Below are 22,485 nucleotides of genomic sequence, written 5' to 3' on the forward strand. Positions count from 1 at the left end.
TCAGTAGTCTGGATCTGTTCACTTTTGTTTTGGTAGTAGAGGTCAACCACTAGAGGGAGACAGTGTTACTGTACTCATTGCAATCACAACATCTTGCAGAGGAAAAGACTGAAAGGAGAGATAACAGCTTTATTACCACTTTTACAAGTGGAAGGACAAAAAAAGAAAAATAATATTTCAGATTTTTTTGTTCATACACACACACTGTGCCGATTCTCTCAACAATTTAAATTGCTCTTCCTTCTCAAAAAAACTTATGCTATTAGCTTTGAGCTAAAAAGAAGTTCTCATCTCTGTACAAAACCAGCAGCAGTAGTTATTGAATGTGTGAGTGCCCTGAAAGCACACAACATATTTAAATCTTGTCAAAATATGTGAAATCGCAATGTGCAGCACAAAAACCTGTCAAAGCAAATAAAAACATAAAAAAGTTCAATAATTATAAACTGTTGCTCTTTGTACGTCAAAGAAATTATCTTTGGGTTTGTATAAAACCCAAATGCTCTCTCATACACACATACTACACATGACTTAAAAACAACAGTAAGCAGCCACTGCATCAACAGTCCAGTTCATGCCTGAAGGTGTCGTGGTCTCAGTTAAACCAGGTCGTGTTAAGCTGCGTCTGTTTCTTGATGCTGGTGTCCAGCTTGAGGACTTCTCTGATTGCCATAGTAGCGTAGGTCGATGGAGGCAGCGAGAACTCCATCCGCAGAGCGCGATATTTCCCCTCTGTCAGGAGGAAGGAGAGTGGCACAGTTTATGCAGGTTGTAAACAAAACATTATTTCTTCTACTTTAACTAGTAAAATAAATAATTCATGCTTTTGATTGTTGGATATCATACATGTCCTCCATTTATTATTGTACTTCATTCAAAATCTGCCCTTGAAATGATCTCATATTGTAAGTTTTATTGTCAGTTTCCCTTTTAAATAAACTGAGTTTATACATACTTGACTTATGCCTGCAAGTTTAAAAGTTTTAATCTATGGAAATTAAATAAAATTTTACATCCATCGTTGACACAAATCTAAACAGGCGTAAAAATAAGTTTACCTTTGTTGAAGACAGGTGCGGGTTTGTTCTCTAGTTTCTCAAAATCACTATGCACCAGAGACACTCTGGGGTCATCGTAATTAATGACCTCCCTGCACAGAACAGCGACAAATACAAGGAAATGTAGTACTACAGTAAACAGAGCAACAGTTTAACAAAGCATTCAGTAAGAGCAGTACACAATTAATCTATCACTACCATTATGTTTAACTGTGAAAGAGCAAAGCACAACAGTAATTGTGATTGTTACAAGTCATGCACTGCATTGTGTGAAAAAGGCAGTGAGAGGTGCTGACCAGCTGACATCAGCGGGTCTGATGATGATGCGCCTGTAGGCTCCGGCCAGAGAGTAGTCCTTCACTTTGTGCCTCATGTTGTCGATGTCCAGCCCGTCTGCAGTGAGCAGCTCTCTGTAACCTTCTCCGACTAAAACAAAACACACAGGTATGACTGACAATGTAACACAAAACAAAACAATTTTCTCCTCTGCTGTAAGTTTATTTAATGTTTTATGTCAATTTTTATTTTATTAAACCACTCAGACTATTCCACCGGAAGCACCCGTTACTTTGTTATACAGGTGTTACCATCTTAAATACATTAGTGTTAAAACAACCCAATGTTAATTTGGGTTATATGCTATAAAAACTGAACTCTGCATTATACATAGCCTATACTTACTGTGGTGTGTGGGGTAAATGACATCAAACCCTGGAAGTGGCATCACAATGTTGTGGATGGATTGATTCTCTGCCTCCTCTGCAGACAGCACGTGTGCCGTGGCTTTGGAAACATAACATTTGGAAGATGATATCATAAGAAAGAAAAAAAATGACCAGTTGTTTTTTTGTTGGAAACTCAATAAGCCTTTCAGGTTTCTAATCCTACATTGCACTTGTGTTTTAATGCATCTGTATCATTCTTATGCTTTTAAAAGGTGGCCTCTCTGTGAGGACAGATTGTGCATGGCTAAAATGAGCACAGAGCAAGTGTGACCACTACTAAATGTGACCCGCCCAACCTGAATTTGTTCAGGATAAAATGTACCCACTCTACATTAACACACTTCCTCTTCCTGAGAAGATATCCAAACATAGACATGTATGTTGATCCTTGGGTGAAAATCACTTTTCAACTCATTTAAAGTTTGCTAACAAGACACTTTGTATCCCATTTACTGACCTGTACAGAATCCAGGTTAAAAGCTACAGTTTACTGTACATATCCCACAGTGTCCCACTCTTAATAATCAACATTAGGCAGGTGATTTAAAGGCCAACTTACTTCCTTTGAGTACCAGGTCTCCCTTCACAGCCTTCAGACCGAAGGCTTCAATTCTGCGGCTCACCATGGTGTTCCACACTCTGCTCTGGTAGCTGTGGATGTACATCAGGCGGTTGTTCCGGGGGATCTAGAGAAGAGCACAAGAGCGTGAGCACAAAATTTAATTTCCATTGAGGCTAGAGGTACGTCTGAATCTCTGACTGAATTGTTTCACGGGTAACTGTAACTTGTAAACAAGGAAGATTTATTTGCGGAATAATTAAGGTAAAGCCTTTGGTTCTGCTGCATCAACTTGTTACAAGACTGCAATAGAAAACCAACCAGTCCAAATGCAGTGACGATGTTTTTCTTGCCATACATAGACAGGCCTCTCAGCAGCTGTCCTTCCACACAGCGCTTGTTGGGAAGCTTTTTCAGTGCTGCCTCCGGATCCTGAGTCTTTGCCCACTCTTCCCTGCAGCGGACCAGAAATTCTTTCTCCGCTGTAAAAGAAAAAAACGAGACAATGGGAAACTTGAAATACTTTTTGCAACCGCTTCAACTGCAGCAGAAAACAGAGTGAGGGTGGTACATTTACCTCCAGGACGGGGTTTCAGAATCAAATCCATCACCTCATTCCAGTCGTTTTTCAGAATAGCCCTGTCCCCAACAAATTGAGGGAAAACACTATAGTTTATGGTCCTATAGTTATATAATTTACGCAACAATCTCCATGTCATGACCTCACCTGCCCACGTGATGCGTGGGCACAGCTGTTGTGCCAAAACGCTGCATGCCGTAGTAGTTTATGAAACCTGTCTGCTTGAGGGATTTCATTGCCTGATCAACCTGCTCGTCTGTTCCTGTGATGTTCCTGCAAACACAAAGACAAAAAACAATGAGCCATTGAACACTTTACCCTGAAAAGCAATTTAAAAAAATGCATCATGGTTTTGCAGGACAATTTAACTCTGTTTCCTTTAATCCACCTGGAGAAAACACTTGATCACAGTGAGGACAAAACTTCCCTTTAAACAGGAAGAGACTGCCAATAAAGGTGACCTCAGTTCAAATTGGCAGTTTAACAAATGCCGAGCTTTTAAAATCTATTTCTGAAACAAGCACTGTGTATATTAACACCTGCTGACCTTATCACCACAGTGAAATGGTTTCCCTGCAGTTCCCCCAGCTTTAGAGGGTGATTTTTGTAGCAAAAGTTTCCAAGCTTGAGGTTCATGAGGCACTTGTTGAGGTGAGCCAGCCTCTCTGCAGTGATCCTAAGTGAACAAAGAAGAGGCTGTTATAATTACCGATCCTGTGCAAGAACCCATCAGAGATAAATTAGAATCAATAACAACACACATCTAGCATAATCATCAAAAAAACAAAAAATATCTGCACACTAGTAACTGCAGGGCTCTGCATTATAACACTCACTTGAGCACCGCTATCTCCTGCACAGTAATGGCCCTCTTGTCCTTGGTTCCCATGTAGGAAAACATGTTGGGTCTAAGCCTAGAGAGACATCCATCATTATACATAGGGCTGCAAAACTTAACTGCAAAAAACATTTCACACATCCGTTAGTGTGTTGGCTCTTTTATCAATGAATGATCCTTACTTTTTATAAAACAAACTAAAAAACACACACGTCTCCTACCTGAGGAACTTTGAAAGCACATTGATAGCATCCATGGTGTCTTTGTTCTCCTTATACAGAACAAAGTGGCAGAAACTGCCACGGTTTTTGGGCCAAAAGTGTTTCCTTGGAGCTTTTGTGGAGACAGAAAAATGGTGTGATGAAAAACATGCTGTGATGTTTTTTAATATTAAAACATAGCATGTACTTTATAAGTCCCCAATATTATAGAAATACTCATTATAGATCCTGTACTTCCAAACATATCTCAGCAGTTAGCCAACAACCTTGCTTTGGCACTCAGATCCAATCACTTAATGGCAAAACGACATGGACACACGATATTAAAGCTGATTTTACGACACAGTATTTTATCCTAAGCTAAGTGTAACCCAACTCCACATGGCTTTTAACCATTTCCTCTGGTGCTGGGAGGAGAATAAGTTCTTACCTGTAGTTGTTTTGACTTCTATCCACCAGAGAAGAGCAAAAGGAGGATAGAATAATGTTACTAAGAAAGAGAGTCTTATGGTCTGTGGGTAGAGTTGTCAGGGGTGAGATCTCATGCATGGGCCTGGAGTGAAGTGTGATATTTAAACTTTTGGCCTGTGTGGCTCTGCTAATCTCTACCATCCTTTGTGGTGTTGAGTAAAGGTCTCAGTAGAAACATGCAGGTGTGTTGACCATGCTTACACAAAAGCGCATGCATCGTATTTTACTGCTCGGGCTACATGCACTGCAGTAGATAAAATATAAGCTGAAGTGAGGAAGGCGTGCAATAAATTTCATTAACATTCCTAAAACATTAACTTAGTTTGGCCTTCCATCCTGAGATCCACATACCTGCTAAAGCCTTCTTCCCAGCAGCATGATAAGCCACTATAAACTTCCGCCCTTCCCTCTCTTCAGTCTTTGTTTCCAAACCAGGAAACTGATTCTTGATGGCTTTGTGGACCAATGTCCGTTTCTCTTTAGAATCATCCAGTACCTATAAATGAATAAGAACATTACATAAAGCTGTCAGCTAGTTTTATGGATTTTTGTGTGTTTTTTATTGGAGCACTCCTTTTAACCTGTTACCTCAATTGAGACATTTCCCTCTTTGTTCTTGAACAGCTGAAGCTCTCCAAGCTGCTTTTTCTGCTCTTCAGTTAGCAGGTCACATTCTTTTGGCTGTTGTTCAGGTTCTTGGGCTTCCTAAACAGCAGAAAAACAAACCAAAAACCATATTGGAGAGTATTATGTAACCCGATCCTGGAGTTCTCTTTAGTCTTATTTTGTTAATGCGAAGTGTGCCTTCATGATGAATCTGAGGCTTGTTAAAATAGCAGAAGAAGCAACGTTACCTCAGCCTCCGCCGGGACAGAGAGGTCATCCAAATGCACAATCTTGCCATTTTTGTTGATTTCATGCACAACAAAATCAGAATATCTGAGTGCAAAAAACAAAGAAAGTGATTGGTTACTCTTTGTTAAGCAAACTCTTTAAATCCTTCATTAACTCCAGATGACAAACAAACCTTTCCTTCAGGACTCCAGAGAAGCCTTCGTGGTCACTGACATACTTTAGGATGCCAACATCGAGCTCGGTGAGACCATGCTTCATCATGTTAGCAAATGTGTCACCATCCTCCTCTCCATCACTTGCGTCCCCCTCGGGCTCGTCCATCTCATCTTGCTGCGGAGGATCGCTCTCAAATTTTGGTTTCTTTGATGGTGCATCATCTTTTTCATCTTCCGGGCACCCTCGCTTTTCTCCAACTGGGACGACGACGGTCACAGGCTCGGATTCAGCCATTAGTGCCCAGCTGGAGCAATAAGGAATTTAGTTAACAGTATGAGCCGCACACATATATAAAACCCGAGTCTCACGGTGTGGTATTTTTGTGTGATTTGTTTTGGGTTTTTTTTAAACATCAGCTTGCTTGTTTACAGCCCAGCACTTTCTCCTGTTTTAGTCTGAATGGTATGCTTTATTCATTTCATTTTTTTAAAATCAGGTTAAAGAAACACTCCAATATTTTGACTGACGGTTTGGTGTGGTGCAATAGCATGGATGTTGTACCAGTCTGTCACACTGAATCGTGTGTGTGACGCTGTCAATTTACCAAATGCTCTAGTTTCTAATGGCCTCTTTCTGCAGCCATGAACCGTGTGTAGTGATGTGTGTAGTGATCAAAGGAGTGAGCCTACAGATACAACTGACAGAACTGAAGTTTCCTCCAAAGGGTGTGTGGGCTATACCCTTGCAGATGAAATGAGGAGCTCAGGGTAGAGCTGCTACTCCGTCACACTGAAAGGAGCCACCGAAATGCGTTGGTCATCTGAATCGGACGCCTCGTGGACACTACCAAGGCGAGGCGTATTTCTGCTTTGACTGCTGCAGGGACAACCTCAAAACTGTCGAAGTGCAACACTACAGCACGCTTTGTTTTGGTGTGACGCACCAGTCAGATCTGAAGCGTGTGGCAAGATACCAGCACTGATGACATGGTATAACATCAGTACTACAACATCAGTTACCCGTTATTACGTGACTCTACGTAGAAATGGAAAGCACAAAGTATAACTGTGAACACTACATTTCAGTATCTGCGAGTAACGATAACATAACTAAGTGGGCATTACTGGCCTAGAAAACAATACCAACAACTTACCGTTTGTGGGACTGCGGTAGCGAAATATGGCTGCAAACACTCCTTATTTTCCAAACGCCAAACACTTGCACAGACTTCCTGACGGATCCAAGCTTGAAGCAGGCACTTAAAAGACTAAATGAAGGGGATTAGTTATCACTCAAAACTTAGCAAAGACGGCAGAGCATCTATTAGCTAGCTAACACCCCCAGTTAACGTGTTTGTAAACCTGAACTCAAATGTCGCTGGTAAAAGCAAATAATTTTTAAAAAAAGGACTTTTGCTCTTCCAAACGTTCCCACTCACCTACCTGGACCTGGTGATATTCAGAAGAGAGCAGGCAACACTGAACGCCAGGTTTTCTCACACGTGTGTATGTGTGTGTGCTCCTCTGGTTCCGGAAATGGATAATGACCTAAAGCCCTCCCACTTCAAACGCTTGGTTAAAGGAGCTGTCAATCACAAAGCTATGCTGCGTTCAAGTAACCGTGGGATAACGCTCCAAAGAAACACACTTGGGTATGGAGCCTACGATACTTCCACACGTCTCTGGGAGCACAGTACTTTATATTCCAGTTAATTAATGAAACAGTCATGGTTTCATGACTGTATTATTCTATTTATTATTATTATTATTATTATTATCGATTATTTTAAAGCGTTTTTTTCACGCACAACTTGTTGAATGTAAGACACCAGCTAATTATAACCTTTCACTTCAAAGTAAAAAATAAATAAATATTAGCTTATCATGTCCAATGTTATATCTACACTATAAAGATCCTGTCTGCCGCGTGATTGTAAAGGTTTGGTCTAAGAAGTACAAAGTCCTCAGTCCTTAGCTTAAGGCTTAAACAAGTGCAAATCTGTGATCACTGAATTGTGAAAGCATATTGGTACCCTATGCTATATGCTTTTTTTTAACACCATGACAAATGTTTTACTGAATAGAAAGAAATGATATTTTTAGGGCTGCTGATTTTTTAAAAAGCAATTGTTTATTAAGTAGGCCTACTATTGAACAATACGGGTCCAGGCAATAGATAGATCAGTACATTTGTGGAGTTTCCTTTCGCTGGTATTTTCCTTTACAGTTCCTATAAGTCTTATAAAAACAAGTGCAATGCAATCTAAAACAGGCAGCAGCACCAGGTGATGTGTTGTACTCCATAATAACAGCGGCACCGTGTCAGCTCTTTACTGTCACCTTGTGGAACTACGTGTAATTTTTCTTACACCTTTACACCTCTCCTCATGCCTTTACAACACCACACTGCTCACTTGAGTATTCATACACCTTCTCTACTAATAATACTGACTTCCACACTCCATGGTTATCTTATCTTTCACATTGTTTTCATTTCATGAGCTAAAGCCTCATTAATTTTAGTGCTTATTGCGACTCCATATGTAGAATAACCAGTCAAATATGGTTTAAGAGTTCTCTTTAAAATAAATCCTGTCTTTGCTGTAATATAAGAATAACCTTTTATATTTATTCAGCTTTTTTGTTTTGCTTGTTCCCATCTTGAAGTTATAATTCTGCTACCATTTCGCTCAAGAATAGTTTAATAAGAAGTCAGTTTCAGATTGGTAGGACATTATTGTTAGACATAAAGAAGAGGGGGGCTTTTCTGTGTGACACTAACTTCATGTGCAGGCTAAATAACGGCCATAGGTCGTTAGCTTTGTACCATTGCTGAAATTGCAGAAAAATTAGCTTTGAGCCCCAAATTGAAGAGGAGAAAAGATGAAGAAAAATAGTGGTTGTTCTAGTATGTAAGTTAACTGTTTATAAAATGTAAAAAACAATTAAGTAAAGTTTATGATTAGAGAAAGTTATAATAGCATTAGCTTATCTGGGCTAGCTGTCAGTGATAGTTAACAGATTAGCTACTAACTTAAAACTTGTGTTCATTATGCTTTGTTCCAGAACTTCTCTAACAAAGACATCCTCAGGATCAGGACTTTGTCAAGGCACTTTAACAGGCAATGGTTATAACCAAAAAGAAAACCCTGAGGAACAGAAAAGGAGAAATAAAGATCTTATTGGAAAAGTTCGGGTATTTAGCATTAGCTTAAAACTCTTTCTTCATGATGGTGATGCAGGTTCATATCTTAATATCTTAATTTATAGAGATTTCTCATGTAGCCACACATTGCTGGTAAGAAATTACTATTTTGCTATTTTTTTCTTGTTTTTTTGTTTTGTTTTGTTTTTTGTTGATGGGATAACTAAAAAAAAAAAAAAATCAAGTTCGTTATCTTAAACTTTGACTCAAGATCAGTCAGCATTTTAAACATTCAATCAGTAAGTCAAAATTTTGGAATAGTAACCTAAAATTTTTACATTGTTTTCCCCCAGTGGAAGAACCAGGCTTCCACATTTGCTTTGCATATCTACTTGCCAAGCTGCAGTAAAACTTGCAAAAGAGGAACTATAAATGTAGAAACCATAATCATCACCTTCAAAGTAAAAGTTATGCCTTAGTGTTATTGTCAACACAGTTAAAAAGGTGCAGCTTTTACTTTGAAGGCAAACATTCTATAGTTTGTATGCATGTTAATAGTTTCTCTTCCACTTGATATTAAGTACCTAAGATTAAGTTTAGAGGGTTTATTCATGATACAAATTATATAGGTCATTTCCTTATTGATAGTGAAGGTAAAATATATAACCGACTATTAAACAACGTGCAATACCTAACACATCTAAATAATAGAAGAAGAACATTCTGGAAAAGTTACAAATGAACTTTGGATAAAATTTGGTATTAGTTATGCTGAAATAAAGACGATTTAATAACTTTAATACTTAATAATAATTGCTGTAAAAGTAGAAAAAATTAACGTTTATCATCTTGTCTACATCTGCCACCTCTTCTTCGGGCTTGTAACCTCTCTTTTTTGCTGTTCACACTGCTCCTCTTCATCATTGTGCAGGTTTTCACCTTCTCAGGTCTGATCTTCATGCCTGAAACCCGTTTGACATGTCTGCTCTGTTGTGGATTTCACTCTTTATTTGCTCAGATTAGTTCCCCAAACTCTGGACTCTCTGCGCAGTTCAGCTATTGTTCTGAGCCTGAAGCACGAAGAAAGACAAATCTCCATTTTGATCCCTTTCATCTCTGACTGGGATTTAGGTTCTTGTCAAACCAGCCAACTCAAAGAAAACTAACCTCAAATTAGCTCTCTTTGGAACTGAAAACCTCAAAGTTCTCTCATCTTATGGTTAACAAACTGAGTTTTAACTAAAACTTCCTGGTTAAAGCTGGCAACCATGTGACTTTGACTTCGTGTCTTTGCAGGTGGTGGATGCTGATGGCAATGATGTCACTCCCCGCCCCCTGGTTTGCCCAGTGCCAGGTTTCCAAAAGTCTCTGGATGAACTCTTTTCCAGCATCCCTAAACTTTCCAGAAGGTACTAGATGGTCACATTGGATATAGTTTTGTAATATCTTTAATTTGTTGTCATTTTTACATTTATCTTTTCAATTCAGTTCAGTTTCAGATAGTTTCCTGAGTGATTTTGTTTTTCATTCTCTAATTATGATGAAGGTGGTATTTTCCATACGCAGATATTACATGATTAGAGTGGTTTAGAAAGTTAGCTTTTTATAGCACATGCAGTAAGACTTGTAGAAATCCCAGTCTCAACACACGTTTACATCAGTTCCTCCTCATGGTGATTCAGTAAATACTATCGTAGTTCTTATAAGACTTTAAACATTTAAAGAGATAGGAACATACAATTTTACGTGGTTGCATTTATGTGGGCTAAAAAATCACAATCCTTTTGACTTAATGTTTTTAAAAGTCTGTAGGATGATCCTTTGGGATTTGTTCCTAAATTAAACACATACTTCTACTAATAGATTTCTTAAAAAAAATACTTAAATTTTAAAAATAAACTGAACTTCTTGAAAGAACTTAATTGATGGATGGATAATGAAGCTGCTGATAGAAAAGTCAACAAGTAAATAATCAGAAGATCAATATGAATCATTAAAAACACAAATAAAACATTTGTGAACGTGACCGCCTTTTTTAGTAGTAAAAAGTATTTACCAGTTTAATCCAAACTATCAATGTGCCATTCATCAATTAGAATTATTATTAAGTGTTAGTGGTCAAATAAATACAAGTACCAGTACTTTAGAATCTAAAACCAAAGACAGTTTAAGTCACTTTTACCTTTTAATTTAGTTCAAGACAACTATAATAACCTTGCCCATCTGTGTAAACTTGCTTTTTTTACTCTTGCACTCTTATGAATCCACTTTGTTTTCATGTTATTTGTTGTTATGGAAATAAAGTTAATTATCAAAAGGCAGATCTGGAGGTAATTTCAGTGAGTGGCAAAGTTAGTAAGCGGCTCAGTGATGGTGACAATGGAAATTATACAGAGTACAAGCGTACATAGATACTAAATATGTATGTTTGTGTGTCTCATTAGCAGCCATACCATGTGTCCTACCCAAGACTCATTGAATGCGGAGATTGAGGATATTTTTCTTGGACCGACACATCCACCTCCACGTGATTACTCTTGTTTTTTGTTTTTAAATATATTCTCTCCTTATGTTTATTGTTGTAGGGATTTTGTCTTTCTGGTACTAATATTGCCCTTTTGTTTAAAAATTGCATTAACATTGTAGTTCTCAAATCATAAATTCTTCTATATTCAACACAGTACACTTAAAATTATTCCACATCGTCTTTTTGCCGTTTATTTGAATTAGGCTTTTTCGTTTGTTTTGTCATGTGTCAGAGTTGTTGAAAAAAGGAGATGATGCAGAACAGCATGCAAGGGAGAAGATGGTGGGTGAATGTGATTACATCTCGCTTACTGAAACCGAAACCATTACGTTCCTGGACATACCCCCCACCATAACCTCAGTGGTCGATGATGACGCAGAAGCAGCAATGTGAGTGGAGGGTAAAAACACTAAATAACATTCATCACAAGTTGTGTTAATTGAATATTTTTACATTTTGATGAATTTTTAGCTCATCCAGCCAGAGGTCTGATGAGGCTGTCCATCATCACCTGTCAACAGTTCACTAGAATTGTTATTTCTCCTACATTATTGGTTGTAATTTAACAAACATAAGCATACACAGTGATCACCTAATGGTTCTTCACCAAAATAGTTCTGAAGGTCAAGGTCACATTTGTTCTTTGTCTGGTTATCATAAAATAAGAAAATTATGATTGTTCTGTCTCTCACTCTCCCTACCTGACAGATGAGAAAATCTAACACAACTTCTGACATGCACAGAAACCGGCACTTTATGTATTTCACTGAAGAAAGCCTTTCATATGCAATATGCGTGAAGATGCAAATGGTAAATGGCCTGCATTTGTATAGCGCTTTACTCAGTGCCTAAGGACCCCAAACCGCTTTACACTACATTCAGTCATTCACCCATTCACACACACATTCACACACTGGCAATGGCAAGCTACGTTGTAGCCACAGCCACCCTGGGGCGCACTGACAGAGGCGAGGCTGCCGGACACTGGCGCCAACGGGCCCTCTGACCACCACCAAATATGCTAGCCTTCAGTTAAAAAAATATTTTGTCTCTCCTCCCGTGCAGACAGAGAAACCTCAGCTATGCTGAGCTTTGCAAGAGCAGAACGTGTAGTGATAAGTACATCGACAGATCGATGCAGACATTAAACGGAGCCCTTAAAAACAAACTGATCCAGAGTGAGAAGACTGGTACTGCTGGAAAGGGTAAGACGAGTGAGAATGAAACACCTCACACTTGATTAACTCAACAATTAGTGGTTATCAAATCAAAAAATAAATAAATAACGCGCTATTTTTTCTCTCATATTTAAAGGTATGGTGGCTACAAACTGGGACATTTATGACTCTTTTTACAAGCAAAATGAAACGTTTGAAGGTGATGAAGCTGATCACGAGGAGAAATCAGTGAGCAGCAAGAGCAACACCACTTACATAGGTAACTCCATCTTCAGCTGGTACTTCAGTTCTTTCAACTTCTAAGAATAAATACGTGTTTGTTCGTCATATAATAACCACACTTTTGATGGTCTTTCCTATTTCTGTTTATTCTAAATAATTTTGTTGAAAATAAACATTTCTAATTTTCTCATTGACCATTTTCTCAGACAGCACCATCAGCTCGCTGTCAGAAATGGAAATTTGTGGAAGCATTTTAAATCCTGAGCCAGAACCAAAGAAAGAAATTCTTCTGCCAGAGTTATTAACAAACATCTCACGTTTTATGGAAAGGACGGTTGTATTGAACGCCTTTCAGGCCAAGTTAGCTGCTTATAGACAGCCGCCAATATCTGAAGGTAAACTCTCCATTTTCTCCTACTTATCATATTCAGGGTCTTGAGGGAGGGTAGCATATCCCAGCTATTACAGGGTAGGCAGAGTACAACATGGACAGATCACCAGTCTTTTGCAAGGCTTTCTGTTTAATTCTAGACCAGGCACACATTCTTTGGCGCAGCATCTAACATAAAACTTTGAAAAAAAAAGTGTGTTATGCTGTGGTGACAAGAAAGTAGTCAAAAGTATCATTCATGATGTCTCTTTCCGCCAGCTTTTTTCTTTGCTATCACTCTACACTGACAACCAGGGCCATGTGTATGAGAGGGTATAATAAGGTTATCCCCTCCAAGAGTAGAAAGTACTGAAAAAGCTTAGAGAAAGAAAACCTGCTGAACATTAGAAAGGCTTTGTTTTTCAGACAGGGAGGCTATGTCCATATTTTATATACAGCCTTTAGAAAACCATAGCATATTTACATTAATACTGTATTAAGTGTATTATTGATTGTGTAAGGCTCTGACAGCATGATGAAGCATGGAAAACACAGTGAGGAGAGTTTAGATCCTACTCTGGAACTTCTCTGGGCATTCACTTGTCAGCGCACCAGAGGATACTGCATTACCAGCATGGCCTGGAACAGGCACAACCCGGTAACAAAAGAAAAACAAAACAAAGACTAAAATATTTTTTGTCATGAGTCTCATTATCATTTGTGTCATTTTTGTCTGTAAGCAACATTTGATACACATTTTTCCTGTGTGTAGACTTTGTGAAGCATTTTAGACACGATAAAGCTTCATTAATGATTATAGATGAAGCAGAAGTGCAAGGCATTGCCCTTTTTCTGGTTCTACCAATATTAATCTTTGTTTACAATACTTCATTTAAACTGCTGCTTTTGTTGTGCACTGTAAGGATATCCTGGCAGTAGGATATGCAGACTTTGACTCCAGGTGCCTGAAACCAGGTCTGATCTGCTGCTGGACCATCAAAAACATCATGGTATGTTTAGACATTACTGTATTTTTGTTGTTTGTTGTTTATTCCTGCTATCATTTTTTTAATCTCAGTTTGCCCATATTACAAGGGTTGGGTGGGCTGGCTAATCAGAAGATTTAAAAAAAAATTGCCTTTGTTCAGCTAATCACTTCTAACATCCTGGATGTGCCTCAAGAGACTCCCACACCACATGCTTTTTATCTTAATATGATCAGAGGTACAAAAACACCAACAACACACACAGTCTCTGGACTGTATGGACGTCAGAAAGGTTTCTGTGTTAGGAAAGCAGCTGGTCCAGATGGTGTCCCAGGGTGTGTACTTCATGCATGTGCTGATCAGCTGCTGGAGGGTCTCATAAGCATTTTGAACCTTTCCTTACCGACTCCTGTTATCCCTGTGTGGCTCAAAACCACTACTATTATGCTTCTCCCTAAAGAGCAGAATATAGGGGGTTGCCATATATTGTGACCACTGCTCGATTGCACTCAAGCCTCTCAGTTCCTTGTGCTTCAAGAGGCTGATCCTAGCACATATCAGAAAGCAGCATCCTGCCATACTTTTAATCCCAGCTTTTGTTGTTGCTCTTTTAACCATAGTATCCTGGTTAAAACTGTGTCCTTTGTGCAGTGGCCAGAACGTGTCTTTGACTGTCACAGCAGTGTGACATCCCTGGATTTCTCAACTAACGACCAGCTTGCCGTGGGAATGTATGACGGCACTGTAGCTATTTACAACATCTGTATTCAAGACAGCAGTGTTGCATGTGTTGCTAGCAGCAGGTGAGCACTGTATAGTGTATATGTGTGTTAGCATAAAATAAGCATATCGTTAGCTTCATAGCATAATTGCCTAAGTCATTTGACTAAGTCAATGACTTAGGCACTTATGCTATGAAGCTAACGATATACATAACATGTCAAGATTTAAAAAACACTAAAAATAATCTGATTGCTTCTCTGATCTTTCTGTTTTTAGTAAATCCTCCAGGAGGCATCTTCACCCAGTGTGGCAGGTCACCTGGACTCCACAAAGGTTATCACTGGAAGATGTTCTCGTATCAGTGTCATCAGATGGCAGGATTGCCAAGTGGTCAATCAGCAGCCATAATCTTGACTGCACAGGTACTGCAGTCTTCCCCTAGCTATTGTTCCCACTGTGCACTTACAGTTTTACCTCATAGCTGCACTAATTTCATAACACGCCTGGATCATGTATGGAGCGGATTCACAGCATAATGCAACTTTTTGGTGCCTATACCAACAAACTATTACACGACTAACACAGATAACCATTAATGCTCACATTCTAATTAACATTTCTGGGAAACTAAAGACATAAAACTAAGTGTAAATAGTCATTTTTTCTTTGGCAGGTTTCTAAGTGAGTGAGAGTGGAGGACATACAGCGAATATAATATAGCAGTAATAAAACAAATCCTGGTTAATTATTTTATATTTTATGGAGCTTCTGTAAAGTGTTACAATGGAGAACAACAGTAACATTTCAAATATCTGAATGGTCTATAAAAATATTTGTTCTTAGACCTGATGTGGTTTAGGAGCAATACAGAGTGTAAGGAGGCTGCAGAGAACCTGAAGAAGAAAAAAATGGTGCTGTCCAAACCTACTGCTGTTTGTGTTGACTTCCATCCAATGGTAAGAAATTTAAGTCAGCCAAATACTTTAGCCAAAAAAAGCCTTGTCAGTAATCAAAGTGTGAAAATGTCTTTTTTGTGTGTTTTCTAATTTCTCGTCCATGTTGCATTCCTCCTGCAGGACTTTGGTATTTATCTGGTTGGCACACAGGAGGGCCTTATCCACAAGTCTTCCTTTTCTGAAGGTCACAGCTTTCTGGCCACTTACAAAAAGCACATTGTAAGTGCTTGAGGGTAAACAATGTGACTGAGTCATATTTAAAATGCTGTTTAAGTTAAGGCGATAAAGACAAAAGACTAGGGATGCTACAGCATGAAGATAGTGAGCTTACTTTGGATTTCCAACCAGTGGATCAGTTTACATCAGCTGATAGGGTTATTCTGGCCTAGTGATCTTTTTAAATACAAGAACTACTAGTTAACTGAATTAACAGTAAAGAAAAGTCAAAGACAAATGGTGGCGGCTTCTTATTACTGACCTGGTTTATCCTTGTGTGCCGATGTTGCCATTCACTGTTGTTATCCCCTACTATTTACTCTAGTTGCTGTCATCAGACATCATCTAATGAAAGCAAAGACAGAATATTTTTTTAGTGGAAATGGCATCACCCACTGGTAAACCTTGCCAACATTTTGTCTATTTGGACCCAGAAGTTGAGATCTGGATGCAATAAGTGAATGGCTCATCCTCACATGGACATGCAAGTGAGGATGGACAGGTGGCCATATGTAGACGCAAGTCAGAATTTAATTTCAGCAATAAAAAAACGCATCACATAGCCACAAATAACTGCTAGTTGGTGCTAAATAATGTACAAATAGATTCATATTTGTGAAAACTGAACACAAAATGAACACAGATTCCTTGGATGGGCTGTTAGGGCCATTTATCACTCACCAAGCCATGTTATCTGTCAGCTGATTGCATTCAAAATAGTATATAAAATATATATAAATAAAGTATATAAAACAGAATTATTGTAGGCATTTGCATCCATATAAAAGTGACAACAATACAAAAAAAACAGCAGCACAAACAGTACTGTCTTCTGTGATGCGGTGTGTCACTTTACTGCCCATTTGATTTATTACTACATTTATAATATTTATTCAAAAATGAAAGATAGAGGCAGGTTTCTCTTCATGTCTAATCTTGCTCTCTCAGGGATCTGTGAACCACATTGAATGGTCACCATTCAGCCCCGATGTGTTTTTGAGCTGCTCCCGTGACGAGACTGTCCAGATGTGGAAGCAGGGCCGCCCTGTGATGACGTTCAAGTCCATTCACCAAGGCCCCGTGTTCTTTGTTAAGTGGTCCCCAAACTGCTCCACGTTGTTTGGAGTAGTTAAGGAAGACCAGGTGGAGCTCTGGGACCTGATTTTGAGCATGTGAGTCCATCGGATTGAGATCTCAGTCTGCTTTGAGGTTTTTTTAATTTACCTATTGTTTTCACCTGATTTGAAGTGTAAGTCAGAGATATGTGTTCACTAAAAGCATAAACATTTCTTTGCAGCCTGTTTCCAACCATTGTGCACCATGCTGAGCCTGGTGTGAGGCTGACATCCTTGCTGTTTGCCAGAGGGACAGACTGTGTCCTTGTAGGGGACAGTAAAGGTCAAGTGACAGTCTACAAGCTCAGGAACTTCAGAGTGTGCAAAAGCACGCAGGTAAAACTCTTGTACATGAAATAGATAAGAACTACCGTGTAATAATAAGTTCAAAACATTGAGCTTGTGTATTTTTCATGTTTTTTATACTGAGAATGCAAACTCAGCCATACAGTGAATAGTAAGTCTTGCCTAGAAGATATAACAGGTATACATTTAGGAAGAAACATCAGTGAAAAAAGGAGAGAGCACATGTTACTGTAGTGTAAACACATAAGAACTTGTAGAGAAGTCAGACTGAGGTTTTTTTCTTTCAGGTGGACACTCTGGATGAAATCATCCAACATGCCACTTCCAGATATTTCTAAGTTTTTGTTCAGAAGTTTCATTGCCTTTTGACTTTTATGTGTTGTACCCTGCGATAAATAAAGTTGTGGATCTTTGAATTGTACTTCTTTTTCATTTTTAACTGAATGTGATAAGCAAAAAGATGACGGGGAAACCTCACTTTCAATGTGTCTTACAAGTCATTAACCAGCAAGCACATCCTGGATAATCCTGGATGATCCTGGTTCCTGGATAATTGTTTCTCTAATAATTACTATAATATATAAAATAAACTTCATGTTGATTTCAGCATGGCCTGAAACTAGTGACAGAGCCCCTAAAGTCATCAGGAAGGTGCTTATTGAGGTTGTTACAGTATCAGAAAAATTAGGGCAAGTTTCACTCGGATGCCTCTTTGAAACAAGTGGTATCGCCCCCTGATGGCCATTAAAGGGAGGCTTAAGCTCCCAGGCCTCTAATGTAAAGACATTAGAGGTCTGGAAGCTACTATATGTCCATCTTCTATATACAGTCTATGGAAGGAGCATAAGCCTTTCCTAAAATTTTGTTCAATATAAAATTCAACATAAAAGCTGAATATAATACAAGAAAGTACCACTATTAAACAAAATAGTTTAAAACATCATCAGAATATTTTTAATGAGTGTTGTTTCATTATATCTAACCATGAAATGTTAGAGGCGGAAACTGAACCACTTCCTCTTTGTTATTGTATTTGGCCTGTATGAGCTGGGGCTAAGATTTCAGACACAGCAACTGTTCCCAGCAGGCCAAAGACTGAAAGATGTAACTGACAGACGAGGAAGATCTGTTATATTTTTACCCCACTGTGATCTGTGGCCGTAAGGTCACATATCCTCACATCATGTTGCTTAAGTCAGCTCCTCTCTACTTATATTAAAACAGTGAGTAACTACAGGGAGCTGAAGAATTAATCCCATAATGATAGGTCACAGACAGAGCCTGTGATTCTGGACGAGATAGAAGCATGAAAGACTGTGGAAAATGGCAGAAGGCTTTTGTTTGTGGAGGGAAAAAGGATTTGAGCTTGCATTGTGGCACAGCAGGAAGTGAACCTGGATTTGAAAGTAATGTGACCATGTTGCTTTCTGACGGCAGACAGATTGAAACTCACTGTGGGCATCTTTTTACTCAGTTTACGTGCCTCCGAACCTTTTATAGATACTGTGCAAAGTATCATTTAAGTTTGCTTTTCTTTCTAAAATATTTTTGTGTTGTAATTAGGATTTACTTATATTACCTATTTTTTTCTTTTAACAATAAAAACAGAAATAATTGTAATTTCATTCAATCTAAATGGGAGGCAAAGATAAAAGCAGTTTGATGGCAAGAAGAACAGTTACATATTGATAAGTCCTGAAGAAACATAGCAGCCTTTCACATGCAATGTTTTGTGACATTAGCAAACAGTAAGGTGCACCATACAGTCACCGACCACTGCATTAGGTACACTTCTTCAGTTGCTCATTGACACAAATATCTAATCAGCCAATTACATGATAACAACTCAGTGTATTTAGACGCGTTAAAGACATCCTGTTGAAGTTGAAGCATCAGAATTGGAAAGAAAGGTGATTTAAGTGACTTTGAATTTCTCATAGTTGTTCACGGCAGAAGGACTTGTGTTTCAGAAGGCTCTGAGTATTTCAGAAGCTGAAGCTGACCAGCTAGGATTTTTCCACACATTCGTCTATAGAAGGGGTCTCCAATTTAAATGAGTTGTGGGCCACTGCTGGCACTGTCATCTCACTGAAGGGCCACTTTAGTGTTCAAATAGTACAAAAACAAACAAACAAACAAGAAAACACCCACAAACATTTCCAAAAATTTAGTGTTTTGTTTGTTTGTTTGTTTTGGGTTTTTTTTATGTTCAATATAATTACTTTTTCTGGGATTAATTAAGTAAATCTGATTAATAAATGTCACATTGGGTGGCATTTTAAACTATTATCCTGGTTTTGACTTTAAAGACTTCTTTTGATATAATAGCACAAAAACAAACAAACAAGAAAACACCCACAAATATTTCCCAAAATGTAGTGGTTTTTTGTTTGTTTGTTTGTTTTTGGGGGGGGTTACACTTTTTTTTTTTTACATGAGCTCGACAAAATGAGCCAGAAGATTGGAAAAATGTTGCTTTGTCTGACGAGTCCCCATTTCTGCTGTCACATTCAGATGGTTAGGGTCAGAACAACATGAAAGCAAGGAGCCATCGTGTCTTGTATCGGCAGTTAAGGCTGCTGCTGGTTGTGTTATGGTGTGTCATATTCTCTTGCCACACTTTGGGCCTCTTAGTATCAGCTGAACATCATCATCAAGCATCACAATTTAGTGGTGGGCGTTATGGACGGCCTTTGGGGGTCCAGAACTGTCCAAGAAGATCACTGTGCCCACTAATCAGAATTTTAAGCATGACCCTACCGGAAGTAGTGATGAGCACATTCTGCGCTCACAACGGTCAACGGCCCCGGTGTTTGGTGAGTTCATCAATCCACGAGAGAAAGTGTCTCTGTTTCCTGCTGTAAGATATGTGTTTTTGCACGTTTACTGCTGTGGCTACAGTGCACTATCCATGTATGAGTGTATCACTGTATGATGCATGGTGTGGCTTGAAGTGGCTAGTTTGTCCTTCGGTTTGTTGTGTAGCCTGTAAAGGTGGTCCACTGTATGCTTAGTACGCCTTTAGCACCGAGTCCTGTACTAATGTGTAAAATGTAAATTTAACGGCTCTTACATGCATTTTAGTTATAACCTCTGTGTTTTTTTTTACAGCATCTCTGGCTGTGTATTATTTTATGGCACAGCCAGTTTTAAATTGAACTCTATTTTCTTCGGCAATATTGCCTACATTGATCGTTGCGCCATTGCGCCTATGACACGTTGCACAATGGCGCCGTGGCTTAGTTGGTTAAAGCGCCTGTCTAGTAAACAGGAGATCCTGGGTTCGAATCCCAGCGGTGCCTTTTCGGCGCGCCAGGAGAAAGCTTCATGCTGCAGTCGTGTCATTAAAGCACCTCTTTGTTAACAAACACAGAGGGTTGATGTCAGGGAACATGGAGAGCTTATGAAACAGTTTAATTCTCCAGAATACCAAATCATGTGATTATAGCTGATTTTGGAAAATATTAACATTCCCACAAATCATCTGTAGGTCCATAAAAAGAAGAAATATCCAGTGACTGTTGATGTCAGAGGTCTAAGGAGAATGGCCAACTGCTTTGAGCTGATAGGTAGGCAAGAGTAATTTACTACTCACTACAATCAAGACATGCAGAAGAGTATCTCTGAACACACAACATGTTGAACCTTGAAGCAGATGAGCTACACCAGCTGAAGATCACTACCGGTGCCACTCCTGTCAGCGGAGTGTAGGAAACTGAGGCTAAAATTCCCATAAGCTCACTGTGATTGAGCGACAGGAGACTGACAAAATGTTATGGCTCAGGTTGATGGTGATGGTGTAACAGTAGGGGATATTTTCCTAGAGCACTTTGGGCCACTTCGTACCAACCATGCTTTACTGTAATGTCAGCATACTTGAATATTGTTCCCGACTTGATCCCTCATAAAGGGATGGACCTGGCTGAAATAATCTCAAACTGATTCCCTGAACATAACAGTGAGTTCATGGTGTCCACCGTCACCAGTCGCATCATGGATTAACATGGATTACAACCCACTTTACCTGGGTTGGGATCCATTAAAGTGGGTTGGAATCCGTCCTTTTTTAACCAAGGATTTAAATCCTTGGTTTTTAACCAAGGATTTAAATCCTTGGTTAATAAAAGAATCAATCTCTTCTTCAAAGAGTGATCTGGCCAAGAGGAGAACATAGACTGTAACAACAATCATACACAAATACAGCCGACACCTCGTACTAGCATGTGAACACGCAATAACATAGCAAGTACATTATGAAGGTTTTTTTTTTTTCAAATGAGATGTCTGCTTATATGCTGTATTTTTATGAACTACCAGCAGTTCGGTTCAGCTCCTCATTCCAATCATTTAACATTATTCCCTGAATGAACACCATCACTACCAGTGTGTATTACACAAAAGCTTATACGGTTCTAATAAATATATTTTCCATTTTAAACTGCATTTATTTATTTATTTTTCTGTTCCTGAGGGGAAAAAAACAACTCCAAAATAAGATGCTGTTACACCCAGAGTATTTTGTGTGTCGCTGGTCCGCGTAGGTCTGCTTGCAGACCCCTGTTTGAAACGACAGAGGGCGTGCATGTCATCGATCGGCAGAGGGGTTAGTGTGAGTGAGAGAGTGATTCTGAGACACTCAGGGGGACCTGGCTGCTGCTGCTGCCGCCGTGCTGCCCGCTCCTGCTGAGGGAAGAGGAGGAAACATGAGCTCCAGGAAAGGTGCGTATAACTCATCCTCCAACTTAGCTACGCTAACCCACTCCTGGTGGCGGAAGTTATGGGTGTACGTAGCCCTTGAGGGTATGCTAAACGCCATCCAGCCTCGTTGATGATGTGTGATTGTTCTCTCTCCCCCACCGCCACCTTTCCTCCTACACCCTTCCCCGGACTCGTCTGTGCCTGTGAATGAATGTAACCTCGGACCGGCAGTGATGGCCATCCAGGCTAGAAAGAGGAGGCCGAAGGGGAAGAAGGATAAAGCGGGTCACCATCGCAGGTAAGCGGGGCGGCAGCGGGGAAGTGTGGACGTGAAGTGTTTGTTTACTGACAACGGGTCCCTCTATGTGTGACACAAGCGCTGCTTGCCGGTGCGTCGGCGGTATGACCGTGGACATATGGCACGGGCTGGTATTTTCATCTACAGGCGGGGTCCCGTGGAGTGTTTCGAGTTACCACTTACATTATATGTGGACGGTGTGGTCCCCGGGTCTCCACCTGATTCCCCCAAAACGACTGGGTCCTGCACCGCTTACAGCCTGCACATACTCGTGTAGTTTATT

At 39.4% G+C, this 22,485-nt stretch overlaps 3 protein-coding genes and 1 non-coding gene across 8 annotated transcripts in view; 3 read left to right on the top strand and 1 right to left on the bottom strand.

Moving 5' to 3' along the window:
* Positions 1–87: 87 nt before the first annotated feature.
* On the bottom strand, positions 88–7,000 carry pus7 (pseudouridine synthase 7). Of its 2 annotated transcripts, none has more exons than XM_085412704.1 (17): positions 6,906–7,000; positions 6,617–6,730; positions 5,480–5,767; positions 5,307–5,391; positions 5,041–5,157; positions 4,804–4,948; positions 3,982–4,093; positions 3,759–3,836; positions 3,470–3,598; positions 3,070–3,195; positions 2,920–2,981; positions 2,664–2,824; positions 2,343–2,469; positions 1,740–1,841; positions 1,355–1,484; positions 1,059–1,150; positions 88–732 (listed from the first exon to the last, which is right to left on the bottom strand). In XM_085412704.1, exons 3-17 carry the CDS (start codon positions 5,755–5,757, stop codon positions 596–598), a joined length of 1,881 nt encoding a protein of 626 aa, XP_085268830.1. In that variant the 5' UTR covers positions 5,758–5,767; positions 6,617–6,730; positions 6,906–7,000; the 3' UTR covers positions 88–595. The 2 variants fall into 2 exon arrangements, with proteins under 2 accessions (XP_085268830.1, XP_085268831.1); XM_085412705.1 differs by having other exon boundaries at positions 6,902–6,979.
* Positions 7,001–8,265: 1,265 nt separating this feature from the next.
* On the top strand, positions 8,266–17,590 carry LOC146665186 (dynein axonemal intermediate chain 4-like). The gene is made up of 16 exons (XM_085411101.1): positions 8,266–8,374; positions 8,529–8,760; positions 9,904–10,016; positions 11,052–11,134; positions 11,367–11,523; positions 12,200–12,339; positions 12,449–12,571; positions 12,741–12,929; positions 13,426–13,562; positions 13,828–13,914; positions 14,542–14,693; positions 14,890–15,035; positions 15,457–15,569; positions 15,690–15,788; positions 16,734–16,957; positions 17,083–17,590. Exons 1-16 carry the CDS (start codon positions 8,346–8,348, stop codon positions 17,258–17,260), a joined length of 2,202 nt encoding a protein of 733 aa, XP_085267227.1. The 5' UTR covers positions 8,266–8,345; the 3' UTR covers positions 17,261–17,590.
* A 2,385-nt stretch (positions 17,591–19,975) lies between these two features.
* srpk2 (SRSF protein kinase 2) overlaps positions 19,976–22,485 on the top strand; it is a 77,285-nt gene continuing 74,775 nt past the window's right edge. For 2 of the 4 annotated variants that reach the window (XM_085412716.1, XM_085412713.1), the window contains exons 1-4: positions 19,983–20,022; positions 20,697–20,775; positions 21,748–21,925; positions 22,136–22,202. In XM_085412716.1, coding sequence (XP_085268842.1) covers positions 21,910–21,925; positions 22,136–22,202 — 83 coding nt within the window. In that variant the 5' untranslated portion in view covers positions 19,983–20,022; positions 20,697–20,775; positions 21,748–21,909. Of the gene's footprint in view, positions 20,023–20,696; positions 20,776–21,747; positions 21,926–22,135; positions 22,203–22,485 lie in introns of all 4 variants that reach the window. The other 2 variants (XM_085412711.1, XM_085412712.1) reach the window with 2 other exon arrangements.
* Positions 20,435–20,508, top strand: trnat-agu (transfer RNA threonine (anticodon AGU)). Its single transcript has one exon. It is a non-coding gene; the product is annotated as a tRNA-Thr (tRNA).

The sequence above is a fragment of the Rhamphochromis longiceps genome, linkage group LG7, assembly GCF_057381845.1.
Source record: "Rhamphochromis longiceps isolate RC_006_pf linkage group LG7, R_longiceps_female_GT1.1, whole genome shotgun sequence".
NCBI classification, from domain to species: domain Eukaryota; kingdom Metazoa; phylum Chordata; class Actinopteri; order Cichliformes; family Cichlidae; genus Rhamphochromis; species Rhamphochromis longiceps.